Source organism: Coregonus clupeaformis, chromosome 29, assembly GCF_020615455.1.
Source record: "Coregonus clupeaformis isolate EN_2021a chromosome 29, ASM2061545v1, whole genome shotgun sequence".
NCBI classification, from domain to species: domain Eukaryota; kingdom Metazoa; phylum Chordata; class Actinopteri; order Salmoniformes; family Salmonidae; genus Coregonus; species Coregonus clupeaformis.
The window spans coordinates 40936629-40959380 of NC_059220.1; the positions used below are offsets into that span (position 1 = coordinate 40936629).

The 22752-nt window shown below is 43.7% G+C and overlaps 1 protein-coding gene across 2 annotated transcripts; it reads left to right on the forward strand.

Annotated features, from left to right (window-relative positions):
- Positions 1-673: 673 nt before the first annotated feature.
- LOC121530678 (E3 ubiquitin-protein ligase synoviolin-like) lies at positions 674-15123 on the forward strand. Of its 2 annotated transcripts, none has more exons than XM_041835828.2 (16): positions 674-1227; positions 4436-4587; positions 4684-4776; positions 5089-5241; positions 5412-5460; positions 6543-6646; positions 6824-6950; positions 9012-9111; positions 9305-9370; positions 9519-9635; positions 9864-10024; positions 10403-10516; positions 10819-10962; positions 11185-11368; positions 11481-11584; positions 13998-15123. In XM_041835828.2, exons 2-16 carry the CDS (start codon positions 4456-4458, stop codon positions 14201-14203), a joined length of 1854 nt encoding a protein of 617 aa, XP_041691762.2. In that variant the 5' UTR covers positions 674-1227; positions 4436-4455; the 3' UTR covers positions 14204-15123. The 2 variants fall into 2 exon arrangements, with proteins under 2 accessions (XP_041691762.2, XP_045065139.1); XM_045209204.1 differs by having other exon boundaries at positions 674-1040.
- The last annotated feature ends 7629 nt before the right edge of the window (positions 15124-22752 follow it).

A 22752-nucleotide genomic window follows, 5' to 3' on the forward strand; every position in this document is an offset into this window, starting at 1 on the left:
AACCCCACAAATTCTGACAAACTCCAAGCATTGATTATGCAAGAATGGGCTGCCATCAGTCAGGATGTGGCCCAGAAGTTAATTGACAGCATGCCAGGGCAGATTGCAGAGGTCTTGAAAAAGAAGGGTCAACACTGCAAATATGAACTCTTTGCATAAACGTAATGTAATTGTCAATAAAAGCCTTTGACACTTATGGAGTGCTTGTAATTATACTTCAGTATACCATAGTAACATCTGACAAAAAATATCTCATAACACTGAAGCAACGAACTTTGTGAAGACCAATACTTGTGTCATTCTCAAAACTTTTGACCACGACTGTATAGGGTACAGTTAGTGGCATTATTCTGATATGACATGATCAACTTCATTAGCACAATAAAGTAAACTTATAATGGGTAACAATGACTACATTTTATTCACATGTTATTTTTGACTGTTTTGTCCATACTTGTCTGTTAGGACAACTTCTATTGAAAAACATGCATTGGTGCGTACTTTTGTTGTGATGCTGAAATTGTAGAGGTGCGCCACTACAATCATTACGGTTAATATAACCTATAATTTGATTGGCGGTAGTACGTGGTAGGAAGTCAACTTGCCAGACCCCCATAGGTAAAATAGTTATACATGTTCATCTATTGGTCCGCGTTGGTTTGTTACCGCAGGTCTACTAAAATATGGTCTGTTAACTGTCACCAGGGTACAAATCCAATGCCAAAACGCCGCCGGGGTACGCCGGTATGAAAACCCATGCACTCCCATCGAGGACAAGTCAGGTAGTTAGCTCTTAGCTACACTGACAGGAATTCTGCGGGCTGAGTGTCACGGTTTATATTGGAATGCTACGTCAGTTAGCTTGCTATTCAACGGCTTTTCTTCCGTTGCGCAACAGCTAACGTTAAACGGTTTCCATCGAACGCATATCCCCTTGAATTGCTGGTTGGCTAGCTAGCTAGCTAGTTTGGATTTCCCCGGAAGTGAGGTGGCCACTTGGAGGAGCAAGCCAAAGATAAACACGTATCAGAGAGACTCAGGTAGGCGTCTTTGGGGGCATCAATGTTAGTGAACTAGACAGAGAAATGCTCGAAGAATGGAAACGTAATTGGTCGTGATATAGTTGAGGGAGCTGATACATCTTGTAATCAGAGTAAACACCCCCAAATCAAGGCGTTGGAACAAGCTCAGCAAAGTGCATTCCGTGGCGAAAACGTCATCGAATCCGTGAGTAGCTAACGTTAGCTAGCTAGCTAGGTAGTTGTCCAAATTAGTTTCGCACTACAGTAACAGTAGTACAGCTAACTAACGTTAGGTAGTTAGCTAAACTAGCTGGATATGCAGAGAAAGAACAGTCCCTTCCAGGCCAGATTAGCTAACACACCCCTTCAACTATAATATTGCATTGTTAACTAGCTAGCTAACTAAGGATTAGCTTTATGTGGCTGAGTTGAATAGGGTGTTAGCATAATGTCAGACTAGCCAAGCTGTCTTGTTAGCTATCTTATTGACTTGCCATCCGATACATCTACCTAGCTTGATAGATACAATTTGCCATTTCAACAATGCAGGTTTAGTTTGAGCGAAATGAAGGCTAAATCAAATTGAGTGAAGATGTCTTTTTGTTGATGTCAGTGTCAATCAGCACAAAAACATCCTGTGGCGTACAGCATTAGCATCAAATAGCCCCCGCGATATGCAACTTTTCAGGGAAGTTAGGAACCAATATACACAAGCAGTCAGGAAAGCAAAGGCTAACTTTTTCAAACAGAAATTTGCATCCTGTAGCACTAACTCCAAAAAGTTTTGGGACACTGTAAAGTCCATGGAGAATAAGAGCACTTCCTCCCAGCTGCCCACTGCACTGAGGCTAGGAAACACTATCACCACCGATAAATCTACAATAATCAAGAATTTCAACAAGCATTTTGCTACAGCTGGCCATGCTTTCCATCTGGCTACCACTAACCCGGCCACCAACTCTGCACCCTCTGCTGCAACTTGCCCATGCCCCCCCGCTTCTCCTTCACACAAATTCAGACAGTTGATGTTTTGAAAGCGCTGCAAAATCTGGACCCCTACAAATCAGCTGGGCTAGACAATCTGGACCCTTTCTTCCTAAAACTAGCCGCCGAAATTGTCGCAACCCCTATTACTAGTCTGTTCAACCTCTCTTTCATAACGTCTGAGATCCCCAGAGATTGGAAAGCTGCCGCGGTCATCCCCCTCTTCAAAGGGGGTGACACTCTAGATCCAAACTGCTACAGACCTATATCCATCCTGCCCTGCCTTTCGAAAGTATTCGAAAGCCAAGTTAACAAACAGATCATCGACCATTTCGAATACCACCGTACCTTCTCCGCTATGCAATCCGGTTTCCGAGCTGGTCACGGGTGCACTTCAGCCACGCTCAAGGTCCTAAACGATATTATAACCGCGATTGATAATAGACAGTACTGTGCAGCCGTCTTCATCGACCTGGCCAAGGCTTTCGACTCTGTCAACCACCGCATTCTTATTGGCAGACTAAATAGCCTTGGTTTCTCAAATGACTGCCTCGCCTGGTTCACCAACTACTTCTCAGATAGAGTTCAGTGTGTCAAATCGGAGGGCCTGTTGTCTGGACCTATGGCAGTCTCTATGGGGGTGCCACAGGGTTCAATTCTTGGGCCGACACTTTTCTCCGTGTATATCAATGATGTCGCTCTTGCTGCTGGTGACTCTCAGATCCACCTCTACGCAGACGACACCATTTTGTATACATCTGGCCCTTCATTGGACACTGTGTTAACAAACCTCCAAACGAGCTTCAATGCCATACAACAATCCTTCAGTAGCCTTCAACTGCTCTTAAACACTAGTAAAACTAAATGCATGCTTTTCAATCGAACGCTGCTAGCACCCGCCCACCCGACTAGAATCACCACTCTCCACGGGTCTGACCTAGAGTATGTGGACAACTACAAATATCTAGGTGTCTGGTTAGACTGTAAACTCAACTTCCAGACTCACATAAAGAATCTCCAATCCAAAGTTAAATCTAGAATCGGCTTCCTATTTCGCAACAAAGCCTCCTTCACTCATGCTGCCAAACATGCCCTCGTAAAACTGACTATCCTACCGATCCTTGACTTCGGCGATGTCATTTACAAAATAGCCTCCAACACTCTACTCAGCAAATTGGATGTAGTCTATCACAGTGCCATCCGTTTTGTCTCCAAAGCCCCATACACTACCCACCACTGTGACCTGTACGCTCTTGTTGGCTGGTCCTCACTACATGTTCGGTCGTCAAACCCACTGGCTCCAGGCCATCTATAAATCACTGCTAGGCAAATCCCCGCCTTATCTTAGCTCATTGGTCACCATAGCAGCACCCACCCGTAGTCTGCGCTCCAGCAGGTATATCTCACTGGTCATTCCCAAAGCCAACACCTCCTTTGGCCGCCATTCCTTCCAGTTCTCTGCTGCCAATGACTGGAACGAATTGCAAAAATCTCTGAAGCTGGAGACTCTTATCTCCCCCAATAACTTTAAGCATCAGTTGTCAGAGCACCTTACCGATCACTGCACCTGTACACAGCCCATCTGAAATTAGCCCACCCAACTACCTCATCCCTATATTGTTATTTAATTTGCTATTTTGCACCCCAGTATCTCTATTTGCACATAATCTCTTGCACATCTAGCATTCCAGTGTTAATACTATTGTAATTATTCTGCACTATAGCCCATTTATTGCCTTACCTCCATAACTTGCTACATTTGCACACACTGTATATATATTTTCTGTTGTATTTTCTGACTTTATGTTTTTTTTCTTTACCCCATATGTAACTCTGTGTTGTTTTTATTGCACTACTTTGCTTTATCTTGGCCAGGTCGCAGTTGTAAATGAGAACCTGTTCTCAACTGGCTTACCTGGTTAAATAAAGGTGAAATAAAAAAAAAAAAAAAAAAAATCTAGTTCAAACATTGCTCTCTGTTTACACTTGCCCCTAGGCAGCTGTCAACATGCATGTATATATTCACTGGCTGTTAGCTATCTAGTGAGTTATAAGGAAACAATTGGATACCTTCCAAATTGGATTGTCCAACAGCCAGGATTATGAAATTACAAGGTCCTAACCTGCTCTACATTCCGATTGCCTGACTGTGTTGCCCTGTCTTGCTACCACACATTTTACATTTTTAGTCATTTAGCAGACGCTCTTATCCAGAGCGACTTACATGAGCAATTAGGGTTAAGTGCCTTGCTCAAGGGCACATCGACAGATTTTTCACCTAGTCGGCTCGGGGATTAGAACCAGCGACCTTTCGGTTACTGGCACAACGCTCTTAACCACTAAGCTACCTGCCGCTCAGTCAGGCACTATCTACCACACGGCTGTAGATTACTGCCTGACTGTGTTGCCCCTGTCTTCCTACCACACAGCTGTAGATACTGCCTGCACCATGGTGCGTGCGGCCCTGGTGACTGCCACCAGTCTGGCTCTGACTGGCGCAGTGGTTTCCCATGCCTACTTGCTCAAACACCAGTTCTACCCCACTGTGGTGTACCTGACCAAGAGCAGCCCCAGTATGGCGGTGAGTACACACACCGTTCTCTACATCCCCTTTCACATGTTTATCAGATGTGTGGTCTGTAACGTGGCTTTCCCTCCCTTCCCCTCTATGCGGCAGGTGTTGTACATCCAGGCGTTTGTGTTGGTGTTCCTGTTGGGAAAGTTCATGCGTAAAGTCTTCTTTGGACAGCTGAGAGCTGCAGAGATGGAGGTATCGACCAATTCATATGTTATTTCAGTGTTTTGTTTACTCCTGTTTGGTTTACTAGAGTACCAGATCTGTATTGCTCAATAACTACCACTGGTCTTCTATGTAATGTAATGCCGTTGTTGCTTAGGCCTGTGTTGCAACCATTATACCCTCTTCACAAGCCAAGCTGTACTGCGCTGTCTCGATTACACATCCACCATATTTGCTAGACTCGTGCTGGAAAGGAAAATCTGAAAATAAAATATCAAAGCCAGTACAGGTTGGGTCAGTATGATAAGTTTATAACTAATATTCAACTTCCTCTCCCTTCAGCACCTGATCGAGCGGTCCTGGTATGCTGTCACAGAGACGTGTCTGGCCTTTACAGTGTTCAGAGATGACTTCTCTCCCCGCTTCGTAGCACTCTTCACCCTGCTGCTCTTCATCAAGTGCTTCCACTGGCTGGCCGAGGACAGGGTGGACTTTGTGAGAGGCTGTTACATGTTAAAAAACACATTTGTATAGATATTTCACATAGTTGAGCCATTTAGTTACTATACAACAAACATGTTTACCATCCATAAAGTGGCAATGAATGTGAAAGGAAAGCAAGTGTCTGTCTGTTCTTATGGTATTTTCCAAACCTTCTCACTCAGATGGAGAGAAGTCCTAATATATCCTGGCTCTTCCACTTCAGGGTGTTATGTGAGTATGGGTTATATCTTTTCAAGGTGTTAAAGGCCCACTCAGTGATATACAATATCTTGTCATGGGCTCTTCAGTGGTATACGTTTACATTACAGTATGGGTTATATAATCTTTGAATAGACCCTACAGTGTATATCAGGACTGTAATCTTTACTACTTTCTGGAGTGTTACTGATTTATTCACAGATATGTGAAACTGGGGTTTTCAGGACCAAGTGTGTTTCTTAAATTACAGCTGTATGCAAATATATCAGACTGCTGCACCTGGTCCTGGATGCACACCAGTAAAACGAAACATCGACCTTGACGCTTGATTACATTTACAATTTCGGCATTTAGCAGACGCTCTTATCCAGAGCGACTTACAAATAGGTGCATTCACCTTATTTTTTTAAATATATTTTTTAGTTATTTTATATATTTTTTATTTGTTAGAATTTTTTATTTTATGATTTTGGGGTGGGGTAAGGGGGGGTAGAAGGATTACTTCATCCTATCCCAGGTATTCCTTAAAGAGGTGGGGTTTCAAGTGTCTCCGGAAGGTGGTGAGGCTCTTTGCACTCTGGGAGGAGGACACAACGGAGTTGTCAACCGTGATGGCGAGATCATGGAACGGGCAGTCCTTCCCTGGGAGGAAGAGCAGCTCCGTCTTGCCAGGGTTCAGCTTGAGGTGGTGATCCGTCATCCATACTGATATGTCTGCCAGACATGCAGAGTTGCGATTCGCCACCTGGTTATCAGAAGGGGGAAAGGAGAAGATTAATTGTGTGTCGTCTGCGTAGCAATGATGGGAGAGGCCATGTGAGGATATGACAGAGCCAAGTGACTTGGTGTATAGTGAGAATAGGAGAGGGCCTAGAACTGAGCCCTGGGGGACACCAGTGGTGAGAGCGCGTGGTGCGGAGACAGATTCTCGCCACGCCACCTGGTAGGAGCGACCTGTCAGGTAGGACGCAATCCAAGAGTGATAACGCAACTGGCATATCTGGGCAAGAACGTCTAGACCTATACTAGTGTTTAGTCAAAATGACTGGTATGAGTGAAGAGATGATCTAAATCATTGCGTCTCTCTCTCATAGCTCTGATGGTGTTGCTGGGAGTTCTGGACTTCCTGTTCGTCAACCATGCCTGTCACAGTATCATCACACGGGGGGCCTCTGTCCAACTGGTCTTTGGATTTGAGGTTTGTAAAACTACACATTTTTGAATTTCAGTCATGTGATGCTTTATTCATATATGCCTGCCGCATTTCTTTTTGAAGTAATATTCGTTGTCTTGATGAATCTAAGCAGTTGGTAATAATTCGGCACACTTCTCAAATACCGAAATAATAACTGTAGTTGTTCCTCTGGTTGTTTAGTACGCCATCCTGATGACTATGGTGCTCACCACCTTCATCAAGTACACCCTCCACACGGTCCACCTCCAGAGTGACAGCCCCTGGGACAACAAAGCAGTCTACATGCTGTACACTGAGCTCTTCACTGGTAGGATACCTTTATCACTAAAGATACGCTGTACACTGAGCTCTTCACTGGTAGGATACCTTTATCACTAAAGATCCTCTTCACTGGTATGATACCTTTATCACTAAAGATACTCTTCACTGGTATGATACCTTTATCACTAAAGATACTCTTTACACTGAGCTCTTCACTGGTATGATACCTTTATCACTAAAGATCCTCTGTACACTGAGCTCTTCACTGGTATGATACCTTTATCACTAAAGATCCTCTTCACTGGTATGATACCTTTATCACTAAAGATCCTCTGTACACTGAGCTCTTCACTAGTATGATACCTTTATCACTAAAGATACTCTTCACTGGTATGATACCTTTATCACTAAAGATACTCTTCACTGGTATGATACCTTTATCACTAAAGATCCTCTTCACTGGTAGGATACCTTTATCACTAAAGATCCTCTTCACTGGTATGATACCTTTATCACTAAAGATCCTCTGTACACTGAGCTCTTCACTAGTATGATACCTTTATCACTAAAGATACTCTTCACTGGTATGATACCTTTATCACTAAATATCCTCTTTACACTGAGCTCTTCACTGGTAGGATACCTTTATCACTAAAGATACTCTTCACTGGTATGATACCTTTATCACTAAATATCCTCTTTACACTGAGCTCTTCACTGGTATGATACCTTTATCACTAAAGATCCTCTGTACACTGAGCTCTTCACTAGTATGATACCTTTATCACTAAAGATACTCTTCACTGGTATGATACCTTTATCACTAAATATCCTCTGTACACTGAGCTCTTCACTGGTAGGATACCTTTATCACTAAAGATACTCTTTACACTGAGCTCTTCACTGGTATGATACCTTTATCACTAAAGATCCTCTGTACACTGAGCTCTTCACTGGTATGATACCTTTATCACTAAAGATACTCTTTACACTGAGCTCTTCACTGGTAGGATACCTTTATCACTAAAGATACTCTTTACACTGAGCTCTTCACTGGTATGATACCTTTATCACTAAAGATCCTCTGTACACTGAGCTCTTCACTGGTATGATACCTTTATCACTAAAGATCCTCTGTACACGGAGCTCTTCACTGGTAGGATACCTTTATCACTAAAGATACTCTTTACACTGAGCTCTTCACTGGTAGGATACCTTTATCACTAAAGATACTCTTTACACTGAGCTCTTCACTGGTATGATACCTTTATCACTAAAGATCCTCTTCACTGGTATGATACCTTTATCACTAAAGATCCTCTTCACTGGTATGATACCTTTATCACTAAAGATCCTCTTCACTGGTATGATACCTTTATCACTAAATATCCTCTTTACACTGAGCTCTTCACTGGTATGATACCTTTATCACTAAAGATCCTCTGTACACTGAGCTCTTCACTGGTATGATACCTTTATCACTAAAGATCCTCTTCACTGGTATGATACCTTTATCACTAAAGATCCTCTTCACTGGTATGATACCTTTATCACTAAAGATACTCTTCACTGGTATGATACCTTTATCACTAAAGATACTCTTCACACTGAGCTCTTCACTGGTATGATACCTTTATCACCAAAGATACTCTTTACACTGAGCTCTTCACTGGTATGATACCTTTATCACTAAAGATACTCTTTACACTGAGCTCTTCACTGGTATGATACCTTTATCACTAAAGATCCACTTCACTGGTATGATACCTTTATCACTAAAGATCCTCTTCACTGGTATGATACCTTTATCACTAAAGATACTCTTTACACTGAGCTCTTCACTGGTATGATACCTTTATCACCAAAGATACTCTTTACACTGAGCTCTTCACTGGTATGATACCTTTATCACTAAAGATCCTCTTCACATGCTGTACAACTTTAAAGGTCCAGTTTATTGGATCCACATTAAGCCACATTTTCTTAGAATGAAAATCATGCTATTTTAGTCCAGGACTGGGGTTGTTTTGTGTCCAGGAAACTGGTCCTGTATATACTGAAGTGGGATGTTTTAAGACATTAAAATCTCCCCACTCTTCCCTCCCAGGTTTCATCAAGGTCCTCCTGTATATGGCGTTCATGACCATCATGATAAAGGTGCACACCTTCCCCCTATTCGCCATCCGGCCCATGTACCTGGCTATGAGGTGAGCAACACAGCTACTCTGAACCCTAGAATAAAGATGCCACTCTAAATTCTTGGACCTAGTCTGAACCAAGGGCTCTCTGAAGACCCCGTATGTTATCCGGCCAACAGATTGTCTTCTCTATTGTTTAGTTTTAATTAGAGGCAGATGTGTAACCATTAGAACACTTGAATTTCTGGATTCTGTTCTTTAGGCAGTTCAAGAAAGCCGTAACGGATGCAATAATGTCCCGGCGAGCCATCCGCAACATGAATACACTGTGAGTGTGCAATGCATCCGGTTATTTTGTGTATCCACAATGGAAAAAAATCGTTCCTCTTACCATATTCATCATTTAGGATGAATAACATTGACTAAACATCAGTGGACTAGTCAATGATCAATTAACTCGATTTGTATCTCTGCAGTTACCCAGATGCCACCCCTGAAGATCTGCTGGCTTCAGACAACGTGTGTATCATCTGTCGTGAAGAGATGGTGACTGGAGCCAAGAAACTTCCCTGCAACCATATCTTCCACTCAAGGTATTTTATGGATACATCTACGCTATACTTATTTTAGACAGAACATGATCAGAAAGTAGAAAATAAGATAAGAAAATGTTTTTTTTTAAATATTTGACTAGTCATATGAATACATTTCATCACCATTCCTATCCCATTATTGTTTGGGCTGATCCTGTTGGTTTTCTGCTGTTTAAGTCACCAACTCGGTGTAGCTAACTAACCTTTTCCTTCATTTTGTATCTCAAGTTGCCTTCGCTCCTGGTTCCAGAGACAGCAGACGTGTCCTACATGTCGTATGGATGTCCTCCGGGCCTCTAACCCCAACCAGCCCCCCGCCCCAGCCCCTGCCCAGCCCCCTGCTCCAGCAGCACCAGCCAACGCCCCTGTCCCTGGTCCACCTGGGAACGGTGGGTAGCGCCACACAGAGCAACACGTTCATTGTCTAACATCAAATATAGGTTCATGAAGTTACTAGATATCTTATAATATAATATAATATGCCATTTAGCAGACGCTTTTATCCAAAGCGACTTACAGTCATGCGCGCATACATTTTTTGTGTATGGGTGGTCCCGGGGATCGAACCCACTACTTTGGCGTTACAAGCGCCGTGCTCTACCAGTTGAGCTACAGAGGACCATATCTGATAGGAACCTAGTAATGGTTTCATGAAGTTACTAGATATCTGATAGGAACCTAGTAATGGTTTCATGAAGTTACTAGATATAAACTGGGTTGACTCCCAAGCAGCTGACTGACACGAGTCTCCCTCTTGTCTCCTTTAGTTGGCCCAGGAATGATGCCCCACTTCCCCCCAGGGCTGTTTCCTTTCTGGGGCCCCTTCCCTGGAGCGGCCCCCCCTGCTGGTGCCCCAGAGGCAGCTCAGACTCAGGGAGCTGGTGAGTCTCATTTCTACTCTCTGGTACTTAAGACAGGCATTTGTCAAAATGTCAATCTTTTCTGAATGGGAGGGTAGACTCAGGCCAACCTCCACATTCTAGTGTAATAGCTAGCTATTAACCAATTAAAGTGGTAATTTCCCGGACCTAGATGACGAAATGGCACGTTCAATAGAGATTCTCAATTGAGCATGCTTTTTGGTCCAGGAGTATGTTTCCTCTGGGTCTGGGGGATCAGCTCTGAAGTGTCTGTCCTAACATTCTGTGAACATTAAGTCATCATTTCTCCTTGTGTGAATCAGGCACCAGTCAGTCCGCTGGGGCCAGTACAGTCGGTGCTGCTCCGGCTCCAGGAGGCCCTATGCCTGGGTCCCCTTTCCCCTCCTTCCCACCCCCACTGTTCCCCTCAGCTCCGTGGCTGACTATGCCACCACCTCCACCGTTTGGTAAGAGCTGGAGTCATTCCCACTTACACCTTCACTTATAAAGGAAGCCTCCATCATGATGTACTGTAGATGGGCCACCATTTTTCAACATTTCAAGCAACAAGTTTGTTCTTATTTACCAAGTTGCCGAGGGATGGCTGTTGCCGAGGGCTGAGATGTTCACAAATCTGTATTAAGGCAGGCATCTTGAATAACCTTGTTACTCTGTGTGTTCCGGCCCAGTGTCATCCATGCCCCCTCCTCCCCCGGCCCTGTCCACCATGTCAGAGGCTGAGCTGAGGGAGCTGGAGCAGGAGGGCCGTAGAGGCCTGGAGGCCAGACTGCAGTGTCTCCACAACATCCACACTCTACTGGACGCTGCCATGCTCAACATCCACCATTACCTCACTACCGTCGCCACACTCACGTAATGATGCCTTGTTTCATTTTTATGTGGGAAAACCACATCTTTAGTGTGTCAACATTTTCCATTTATTGTTTTAGCAATATGATAATCATACTACTCCTTTCCTCCTCAGTCCTCCTCGGTCAGAAAACAGCAGCGCTGCTGGCGAGGCCAGTGGATTATCTCCTTCCTCCACTAGTGCAGAAACCCAGGAGAATGACTCTCAGAACAGTACAGGTAAGTCTCAACTAGTGCAGAAACCCAGGAGAATGACTCTCAGAACAGCACAGGTACAGTGCATTCGGAAAGTGTTCAGACCCCTTGCCCTTTTCCACATTTTGTTACGTTAGCCTTATCCTAAAATTGATTATATTAAACCATTTTCCACCTCAATCTACACACAATACCCCATAATGACAAAGCGAAAACAGGTTTTTAGAAAATTTTGCTAATTTATAAAACCTAAAAAACAGATACCTTATTTACATAAATATTCAGTCCCTTTGCTATGAGACTTGAAATTGAGCTCAGGTGCATCCTGTTTCCATTGATCATCCTTGAGAACCACCAAGACTTCCTAGAGCTGGCCGCCCGGCCAAACTGAGCAATCGGGGGAGAAGGGCCCGAAGGTCACTCTGACAGAGCTCCAGAGTTCCTCTGTGGAGATGGGAGAACCTTCCAGAAGGACAACCATCTCTGCAGCACTCCACCAATCAGGCCTTTATGGTAGAGTGGCCAGACGGAAGCCACTCCTCAGTAAAAGGCACATGACAGCCTGCTTGGAGTTTGCCAAAAGGCACCTAAAGGGCTCTGACCATGAAAAACAAGATTATCTGGTCTGATGAAACCAAGATTGAACTCTTTGGCCTGAATGCCAAGCGTCACGTCTGGAGGAAACCTGGCACCATCCCTAAGGTGAAGCATGGTGGTGGCAGCATCATGCTGTGGGGATGTTTTTCAGTGGCAGGGACACTAGTCAGGATCGAGGAAAATATGAACGAAGCAAAGTACAGAGAGATCCTTGACGAAAACCTGCTCCAGAGCACTCGGGACCTCAGACTGGGTCGGTTCACCTTCCAACAGGACAACGACCCTAAGCACACAGCCAAGACAACGCAGGAGTGGCTTCGGTACAAGTCTTTGAATGTCCTTGAGTGGCCCAGCCAGAGCCCGGATCTAACATCTCTGGAGAGACCTGAAAATAGCTGTGCAGCGACACTCATTGTTTTTGTATACAGTACCAGTCGAAAGTTTGGACACACCTACTCATTCCAGGGTTTTTCTTTTACTATTTTTATTTTCTACATTGTAGAATAATAGTGAAGACAAACTATGAAATAACACATATGGAATCATGTAGTAACTAAAGTGTTAAACAAATCAAAATATATTATAGATTCTTCAAAGTAGCCACCCTTTGCCTTGATGACAGCTTTGCACACTGTTGGCATTCTCTCAACCAGTTTCATGTGGAATGCTTTTCCAACAGTCTTGAAGGAGTTCCCACATATGCTGAGCACTTGTTGGCTGCCTTTCTTTCACTCTGCGGTCCAACTCATCCCAAACCATCTCAATTGGGTTGAGGTAGGGTGATTGTAGAGGCCAGGTCATCTGATGCAGCACTCCATCACTCTCCTTGGTCAAATAGCTCTTACACATTCTGAAGGTGTGTTTTGGGTCATTGTCCTGTTGAAAAACAAATGATAGTCCCACTAAGCGCAAACCAGATCGGATGGCGTATCGCTGCAGAATGCTGTGGTAGCCATGCTAGTGTGCCTTGAATTCTAAATAAATCACCAACAGTGTCACCAGCAAAGCACCATCACACCACCTCCTCCATGCTTATTTAAGCTGTTCTTGCCATAATATGGACTTGGTCTTTTACCAAATAGGGCTATCTTCTGTATACCCCCCCTACCTTGTCACAACACAACTGATTGGCTCAAACGCATTAAGAAGAAAGAAATTCCACAAATTTAACTTTTTAAGAAGGCACACCTGTTAATTGAAATGCATTCCAGGTGACTACCTCATGAAGCTGGTTGAGAGAATGCCAAGAGTGTGCAAAGCTGTCATCAAGGCAAAGGGTGGCTATTTGAAGAATCTCAAATATAAAATATATTTTGATTTGTTTAACACTTTTTTTTTGGTTACTACATGATTCCATTTGTGTTATTTCATAGTTGTGATGTCTTCACTTTTATTCTACAGTGTAGAAAATAGTAAAAATAAAGAATAACCCTGGAATGAGTAGGTGTGTCCAAACCTTTGACTGGTACTGTACATTTGTAAACAGTGTTAAAAACCTATTTTTGCTTTGTCATTATGGGGTATTGTGTGTAGATTGAGGAAAAACATTTATTTAATCAATTTTAGAAGAAGGCTGTAACTTAACAAAATGTAGAAAAAGTCAAGGGGTCTGAATACTTTCTGAATGCACTGTAAGTCTCCACTAGTGCAGAAACCCAGGAGAATGACTCTCAGAACAGTACAGTTAAGTCTTCCTATTGACTGACTGACATTGTGAAGTGAAACAGAATCATTCCGTTAGGAATCCGGACTAGCCGTTAGTGGGACTGTGAAGCGGCATGTTTTACACTGTAGACACACATTTTCTCACTTGTTTCTCTCCTCTGTCTCTTCTTTCCAGCTGCTGAACCAGAAGCTGTGAACGGGGCGACAGGTTTCTCCCAGCCAGACTCTACCACGTTGGGCGACAGTGAAGACAAGCGGGATGGAGAGGAAGTCGGGGAAGATGGAGAGGAAGTCGGGGAAGATGGAGACCCCAACCCTTCAGAGCTGAGGCGCCGTCGTCTCCGCAAACTCGAGACCACACCCCCTCCTCCTGACCACTAATACATGCCTACTGGTGCATTCTGGGAACTGACTTATCAATCAATACATTTATTGATGACCAATTTAGAATAATAGCTGTATTTTATTTCTCTTTTCCCCCTCCTGGCTCTGTGTTTTGTGCTGTTCAAACTCCGACAGAAAGAGGAAGAAGGAACATGTTGTGTTCCACAACCTTTTCGTTGTTGTTGGACATAAAAGCAAGATTTCTACTGCCTGACATCTTATGATCCATCTGTAGGTGTTTTGTTTCCCCCCTCTTCACACAGACCGGACTTCTTCAAATACAGACCTGACCTGAGACCGGACTTCTTCAAATACAGACCTGACCTGAGACCGGACTTCTTCAAATACAGACCTGACCTGAGACCGGACTTCTTCAAATACATACCTGACCTGAGACCTGACTTCTTCAAATACAGACTTGATCAGTGACAACAAAGTGGACAGTTAAAAAAAAATCTCAGGTCACTGGTATTTCTCCTTCTACCATGGAGTTGATCCAACCGTGAAAGGTTGATTTTTCTTCACTGTAAAGTTGATCACCCTTATTCCCCAGCTTGTCAGACTGTGTTACAGGGAGGTCTGACACATTGAGTTAAAGGAAGCCATGTTAAATTGCAGTCTGGCTTTGTCTGAAATGGCACCCTATTCCCTATGTAGTGCACAGGTCTCTGGTCGAAAGTAGTGCACTACTTATCTAGGGAATAGGGTGTAGCCATAGCACCCCGAGTGATGGACGACGTTATACTGTTTCCCCCTTCATTTCTTTCTCTGATTTCTGGGATATCAAGATTTTGCTGCAGGCGGGGGCATTATAACTTATTAGGAAAGTGGGTTGATTTAACCTGTATATACTGTAAAAAGAGTTTTAATAGGATGATCTGTACATACTGCAGAATAAACCATTGAAATGAAACGTTGCTGTTATCAGAGCTCAGGTCATGTCTTCGTTGGGATGTACTACGTGGATGGGTTCACTATCATGAGCTTAATATTCATCTCTGCTATCTAGGAAATGACAGACCAACGTGAGCTGTACTCGGCTGGTGGCCAACCTGTCGCCTCTGTGTTCCCTCGTCATATTTACTATAGTGGTAGTAAATCAATCCGTAGCACTGTCGATACGCTTTATAGCGCGATTGACCATTTTTTTAAAGGCAATGTTGCAGAGACTGCATTCACGGTAAATGCGGCAGATGTCAGCTCAATCGGAAATGACCTTTAATTTGAATGCGGATCTTCAGCGATATGGATTGACTCCAGCCCTAAGTTGAGGAAAGGGGGCGGTGCACCAACCTAGAAGAAATGGAACACTTCATTCTTTTTATTCACATTTTAATGTGTTGTGACGCATTGTACGTACAAGATTAACAATCAGACATTTACACAGATCTGAGTATATTCGTTTACCTATGAATCCCCTAGAAAATGCTGGTGAGAAGGAAGAGGTATTTGGTCCATAAATGCTAAAACGACGAGGTGATATCTGAATAAATGTTAGCTTACTTCAATGTACAATCACAGAAAATGACAAACTAATCTACTGTTGTCTGCATTACTTATGGCAGTGGTCATACCGATGTTACGATGCCTTTTTAGCTAGTCGGCAAGTAGGAAACAACACCTTTACAAAATATTTGGTCTTGTCAGAAAATAAACTTTCTATAGTGGAATGAATATAGACTGAGCGTCAGTGTTTTTCCTCTTGCCAACTCCATTGCTCATTTTCAAGCCAAACATTTGACATGACATTGAGTGACAAGGAGTTGACATGAAATTGCACAATCTGGCTAATGAATACACAGGTCAGTTGACAAACACATTGTGACCAATCAAAGGAATTACATTTAAAAAAAAAAAACAAGGCCCCCTTTGGAGATGTCAGTCATCTATTGATCAGTTTAAAAGGTGCATAGTTACTCAATTTAGTGACAACTTTCGGAGAGTTTATTTTTGTGCAAAAACGCATCAGTCCATTGGAATGAGGTATTGACTGTCTGCAGCTGCAAGTGGTCAGCAACCTGAGAGAGAGCGCTTCAACATTTCACTGCAGACAAACAGGATCAGGGTGCGTCCAAAATGGCTTCCTCTACCCTATATAGCACACTATAAAGAGAATATGGTGCCATTTCAGAGAGAGGGTCAGTTAGTTCTGTGGTGTAGAGTAAAAGGTGTGGTGTTGGTTCTGGTCAGGAGGGTTACTGGCCGAAGACGAGGTGTCGTCTCCTTGATGGATCCATACCAGCTGGTGAAAAGAGACAACAGTGTGAACAGTAATCATTTGTTGTTGTACATTAACCATACAGGTGAATTGATTCGTACTACACCGGCTCCGACGCTCGTCGGATGTGGCAGGGTTTGCAAACTATTACGGACTTCAAAGGGAAGCACAGCCGCGAGCTGCCCAGTGACTCAAGCCTACCAGACGAGCTAAATTGCTTAGAGGCAAGCAACTTTGAAGCATGCATGAGAGCATCAGCTGTTCCGAACGACTGTGTGATCACGCTCTCCGTAGCCAATGTGAGTAAGACCTTTAAACAGGTCAACATTTACAAGGCCACAGGGCCAGACGGATTACCAGGACTTGTACTCTGAGCATGCGCTGACCAACTGGCAAGTGTCTTCACTGACATTTTCAACCCTGACTGAGTCTGTAATACCAACATGTTTCAAGCAGACCACCATAGTCCCTGTGCCCAAGAACACTAAGGTAACCTGCCTAAATGACTACCGACCCGTAGCACTCACGTCTGTAGCCATGAAGTGCTTTGAAAGGCTGGTCATGGCTCACATCAACACCATTATCCCAGAAACCCTAGACCCACTCCAATTTGCATATCGCCCCAACAGATCCACAGGTGATGCAATCTCTATTGCACTCCACACTGCCCTTTCCCACCTGGACAAAAGGAACACCTATGTGAGAATGCAATTCATTGACAACAGCTCAACGTTCAACACCATAGCACCCTCAAAGCTCATCACTAAGCTAAGGATCCTGGGACTAAACACCTCCCTCTGCAACTGGATCCTGGACTTCCTGATGGGCCGCCCCCAAATCAAATCAAATCAAATCAAATTTTATTGGTCACATGCGCCGAATACAACAAGTGCAGACATTACAGTGAAATGCTTACTTACAGCCCTTAACCAACAGTGCGTTTATTTTAAACAAAAAAAGTAAGAATAAAACAACAACAAAAAAAAAAAAGTGTTGAGAAAAACAAAGAGCAGAAGTAAAATAAAGTGACAGTAGGGAGGCTATATATACAGGGGGGGGTAACGGTGCAGAGTCAATGTGCGGGGCACCGGCTAGTTGAGGTAGTTGAGGTAATATGTACATGTGGGTAGAGTTAAAGTGACTATGCATAAATACTTAACAGAGTAGCAGCAGCGTAAAAGGATGGGGTGGGGGGGCAGTGCAAATAGTCCGGGTAGCCATGATTAGCTGTTCAGGAGTCTTATGGCTTGTGGGTAGAAGCTGTTGAGAAGTCTTTTGGACCTAGACTTGGCACTCCGGTACCGCTTGCCGTGCGGTAGCAGAGAGAACAGTCTATGACTAGGGTGGCTGGAGTCTTTGACAATTTTGAGGGCCTTCCTCTGACACCGCCTGGTATAGAGGTCTTGGATGGCAGGGAGCTTTGCCCCAGTGATGTACTGGGCCGTACGCACTACCCTCTGTAGTGCCTTGCGGTCAGAGGCCAAGCAGTTGCCATACCAGGCGGTGATGCAACCAGTCAGGATGCTCTCGATGGTGCAGCTGTAGAATTTTTTGAGGATCTGAGGACCCATGCCAAATCTTTTTAGTCTCCTGAGGGGGAATAGGCTTTGTCGTGCCCTCTTCACGACTGTCTTGGTGTGCTTGGACCATGATAGTTCGTTGGTGATGTGGACACCAAGGAACTTGAAGCTCTCAACCTGTTCCACTACAGCCCCGTCGATGAGAATGGGGGCGTGCTCAGTCCTCTTTTTTTTCCTGTAGTCCACAATCATCTCCTTTGTCTTGGTCACGTTGAGGGAGAGGTTGTTGTCCTGGCACCACACGGCCAGATCTCTGACCTCCTCCCTATAGGCTGTCTCATCGTTGTTGGTGATCAGGCCTACCACTGTTGTGTCGTCGGCAAACTTAATGATGGTGTTGGAGTCGTGCCTGGCCATGCAGTCATGGGTGAACAGAGAGTACAGGAGGGGACTGAGCACGCACCCCTGAGGGGCCCCCGTGTGGGGGGCCCAGGTGGTAAGGTTAGGTAACAACACATCTGCCACCCTGATCCTCAACACGGGGGCCCCTCAGGGGTGTGTGCTCAGTCCCCTCCTGTACTCCATGTTCACCCATGAACGACAATGATGAGACAACCTATAGGGAGGAGGTCAGAGACCTGACAGTGTGGTGCCAGGACAACAACCTCTCCCTCAATGTGATCAAGACAAAGGAGATGATTGTGGACTACAGGAAAAGGAGGACCGAGCACGCCCCCATTCTCATCGACGGGGCTGTAGTGGAGCAGGTTGAGAGCTTCAAGTTCCTTGGTGTCCACATCACCAACAAACTATCATGGTCCAAAAACACCAAGACAGTCGTGAAGAGGGCACAACAAAGCTTACTCCCCCTCAGGAGACTGAAAAGATTTGGCATGGGTCCTCAGATCTTCAAAATGTTCTACAGCTGCACCATCAAGAGCATCCTGACTGGTTGCATCACCGCCTGGTATGGCAACTGCTCGGCCTCCAACCGCAAGGCACTACAGAGGGTAGTGCGTACGGCCCAGTACATCACTGGGGCCAAGCTTCCTGCCATCCAGGACCTCTATACCAGTCGTGTCAGAGGAAGGCCCTTAAAATTGCCAAAGACTCCAGCCACCCTAGTCATAGACTGTTCTCTCTGCTACCGCATGGCATGGGGTACTGGAGTGCCAAGTCTAGGTCCAAAAGGCTTCTTAACAGCTTCTACCCCCAAGCCATAAGACTCCTGAACAGCTAATCAAATGGCTACCCAGACTATTTGCATTGCCCCCCCCCCTCCCCCTCCCCCTTTTAACACTGCTGCTACTCTGTTTATTATCTATGCATAGTCACTTTAATAACTACCTACATGTACAGTTGAAGTCGGATGTTTACATACACCTTAGCCAAATATATTTATATTTAAACTTTTCACAATTCCTGACATTTAATCCTAGCAAAAATTCCCTGTTTTAGGTCAGTTAGGATGACCACTTTATTTTAAGAATGTGAAATGTCATTTATTTTCTGTGATTCACATTCCCAGTGGGTTAGAAGTTGACATATACTCAATTAGTATTTGGTAGCATTGCCTTTAAATTGTTTAACTTGGGTCAAACGTTTCGGGTAGCCTTCCACAAGCTTCCCACAATAAGTTGGGTGAATTTTGGTCCATTCCTCCTGACATAGCTGATGTAACTGAGTCAGGTTTGTAGGCCTCCTTGCTCGCACACGCATTTTCAGTTCTGCCCACAATTTTTCAATAGGATTGAGGTCAGGGCTTTGTGATGGCCACTCCAATACCTTGACTTTGTTGTCTTTAAGTGATTTTGCCACAACTATGGAAGTATGCTTGGGGTCATTGTCCATTTGGAAGACCCATTTGCGACCAAGCTTTAACTTCCTTGACTGATGTCTTGAGATGCTGCTTCAATATATCCACATAATTTTCCTTCCTCATGATGCCATCTATTTTGTGAAGTGCACCAGTCCCTCCTGCAGCAAAGCACCCCCACAGCATGATGCTGCCACCCCCGTGCTTCATGGTTGGGATGGTGTTCTTCGGCTTGCAAGCCCCCCCTTTTCCTCCAAACATAACGATGGTCATTATGGCCAAACTGTTCTATTTTTGTTTCATCAGACCAGAGGACATTTCTCCAAAAAGTACGATCTTTGTCCCCATGTGCAGTTGCAAACCATAGTCTGGCTTTTTTATGGCAGTTTTGGAGCAGTGGCTTCTTCCTTGCTGAGCGGCCTTTCAGGTTATGTCGATATAGGACTCGTTTTACTGTGGATATAGATACTTTTGTACCTGTTTCCTCCAGCATCTTCACAAGGTCCTTTGCTGTTGTTCTGGGATTGATTTGCACTTTTCGCACCAAAGTACGTTCATCTCTAGGAGACAGAACGCGTCTCCTTCCTGAGCGGTATGACAGCTGTGTGGTCCCATGGTGTTTATACTTGCATACTATTGTTTGTACAGATGAACGTGGTACCTTCAGGCGTTTGGAAATTACTCCCAAGGATGAACCAGACTTGTGGAGGTCCACAATTTTCTTTCTGAGGTCTTGGCTGATTTCTTTTGATTTGCCCATGATGTCAAGCAAAGAGGCACTGAGTTTGAAGGTAGGCCTTGAAATACATCCACAGGTACACCTCCAATTTACATTGACATTTTAGTCATTTAGCAGACGCTCTTGTCCAGATCGACTTACAGTTAGTGAGTGCATTCATTTTCATACTGACTCAAATGATGTCAATTAGCCTCTCAGAAGCTTCTAAAGCCATGACATCATTTTCTGGAATTTTCCAAGCTGTTTAAAGGCACAGTCAACTTAGTGTATGTAAACTTCTGACCCACTGGAATTGTGATACAGTGAATTATAAGTGAAATAATCTGTCTGTAAACAATTGTTGGAAAAATTACTTGTGTCAGGCACAAAGTAGATGTCCTAACCGACTTGCCAAAACTATAGTTTAACAAGAAATGTGTGGAGTGGTTGAAAAACGAGTTATAATGACTCCAACGTAAGTGTATGTAAACTTCCGACTTCAACTGTACATAGACTGAAGCATGGGGTTGCCTATCTGCATGTGCCCTATTGGGCTAATCATTAGCTAGAGCCCAAATTTAATATTTTAACTAGTTAGCATCCTACTGATGAATTTATGTCCCAGAAAACCTGCATAAACACAGTGAATATTAGGTAGGTCTACCTGTTAGCCTGTACTTCTCACAGAAACCACTTAATGACAGCCAATTGCAAGTGGTAACGTGCTTAACCATGACGCTGCTAAAAACTCTGGGTTTAAAACGGTGCAGTTCACACATATTTAGGAGTTGAGAAATAAATAAAGTAGGAATGGAAAGCTGGGAACACTCTCTTTTTAACAAAGGCCATTAAAACTGCAAGAATTGTTGTGCATTGACTACTTGTCAGAATGCAGGTTTCCCTCCCTATGGCACTCGTAACTTGAAATGCGCCTCGAAAGGAATATGTATCTTACATAGAACACACAACAGGCCAACTAGGGAGTGGTGTAAAGTACTTACTGGGTGACTTTCAATTTTACTTGAGTCATTTTCTATTAAGGTATCTTTACTTTTACTCAAGTATGACAATTGAGTACTTTTTCCACCACTGTGACATGGTAAATACAGTGCTGTGAAAAATAATTTGCCCCCTTTCTAATTTAGCAAATGTTTATAATGAATGTTATCAGCACGTTACCAATCTTCAACCAAAACCTAATATTAGATAAAGGGAACCTGAGTGAACAAATAACACAACAATTGCATACTTATTTCATTTATTTCATAAACAAAGTTATGCAACACCCAATGCCCCTGTGTGAAAAAGTAATTTCCCCCTTACACTCATTAACTGGTTGTCCATTCCAAAACTTCAAATGTGTTGCTTTTGAGCATTTTGTTGTTGTTGAATTCTCTGATACAGAGCATAATTCATGGTTCCTTCTATTAAGGCAAGTTGTCCAGGTCCTGAGGCAGCAAAGGATCCCCAAACCATCACACCACCACCACCATGCTTCATGGTTCCTTCTATTAAGGCAAGTTGTCCAGGTCCTGAGGCAGCAAAGGATCCCCAAACCATCACACCACCACCGCCATGCTTGACCGTTGGTATAAGGTTCTTACTGTGGAATGCAGTGTTTGGTTTTCGCCAGGAATAATTAATTCTGCTCTGTATCAGAGAACTCTACAGGAGAATGTCAGACCATCCGTCTGTGAGCTGAAGCTGAAGCACAGCTGTGTCATGCAGCAAGACAATGATCCAAAACACACAATCAAGTCTACATGAAAATGGTTAAAAAGCAACACATTTGTAGTTATGGAATGACCTAGTCAAAGTCCAGACATAATCCCAATTGAGATGTTGTGGCAGGACTTGAAGTTCATGCTAGAAAACCCACAAATGTCGCTGAGTTAAAGCAGTTCTGCACGCAAGAGTGGGCCAAAATTTCTCCACAGCGATGTGAGAGACTGATCAACAACAACAGGAAGCGTTTGGTTGCAGTGTAAGGGGGCTATTACTTTTTCACACAGGGGAATTGGGTGTTGCATAACTTTGTTAATTAAATAAATAAAATGAGTATATATTTTTTGTTATTTGTAAACTCAGGTTCCCTTTATCTAATATTAGGTTTTGGTTGTAGATCTGATAACGTTCAGTATCAACGATATGCAAAAATAAAGAAAATCAGAGAGGGGTCAAATACTTTTTCACAGCACTGTAGATAAACTATTGTACTGTGGGGGTTGTCAGATTTTTCTATTCATTACTCGTTTTGTTTGCAGAGATTTTGCC

Coding starts and splice junctions, on each gene's coding strand:
- LOC121530678 (XM_041835828.2), top strand. CDS start 4,456: ATGGTGCGTGCGGCCCTGGTGACTGCCACCAGTCTGGCTCTGACTGGC. Junction 9,636..9,863: donor AACCATATCTTCCACTCAAG/GTATTTTATGGA, acceptor TTGTATCTCAAG/TTGCCTTCGCTCCTGGTTCC. Junction 10,025..10,402: donor CCCTGGTCCACCTGGGAACG/GTGGGTAGCGCC, acceptor TGTCTCCTTTAG/TTGGCCCAGGAATGATGCCC.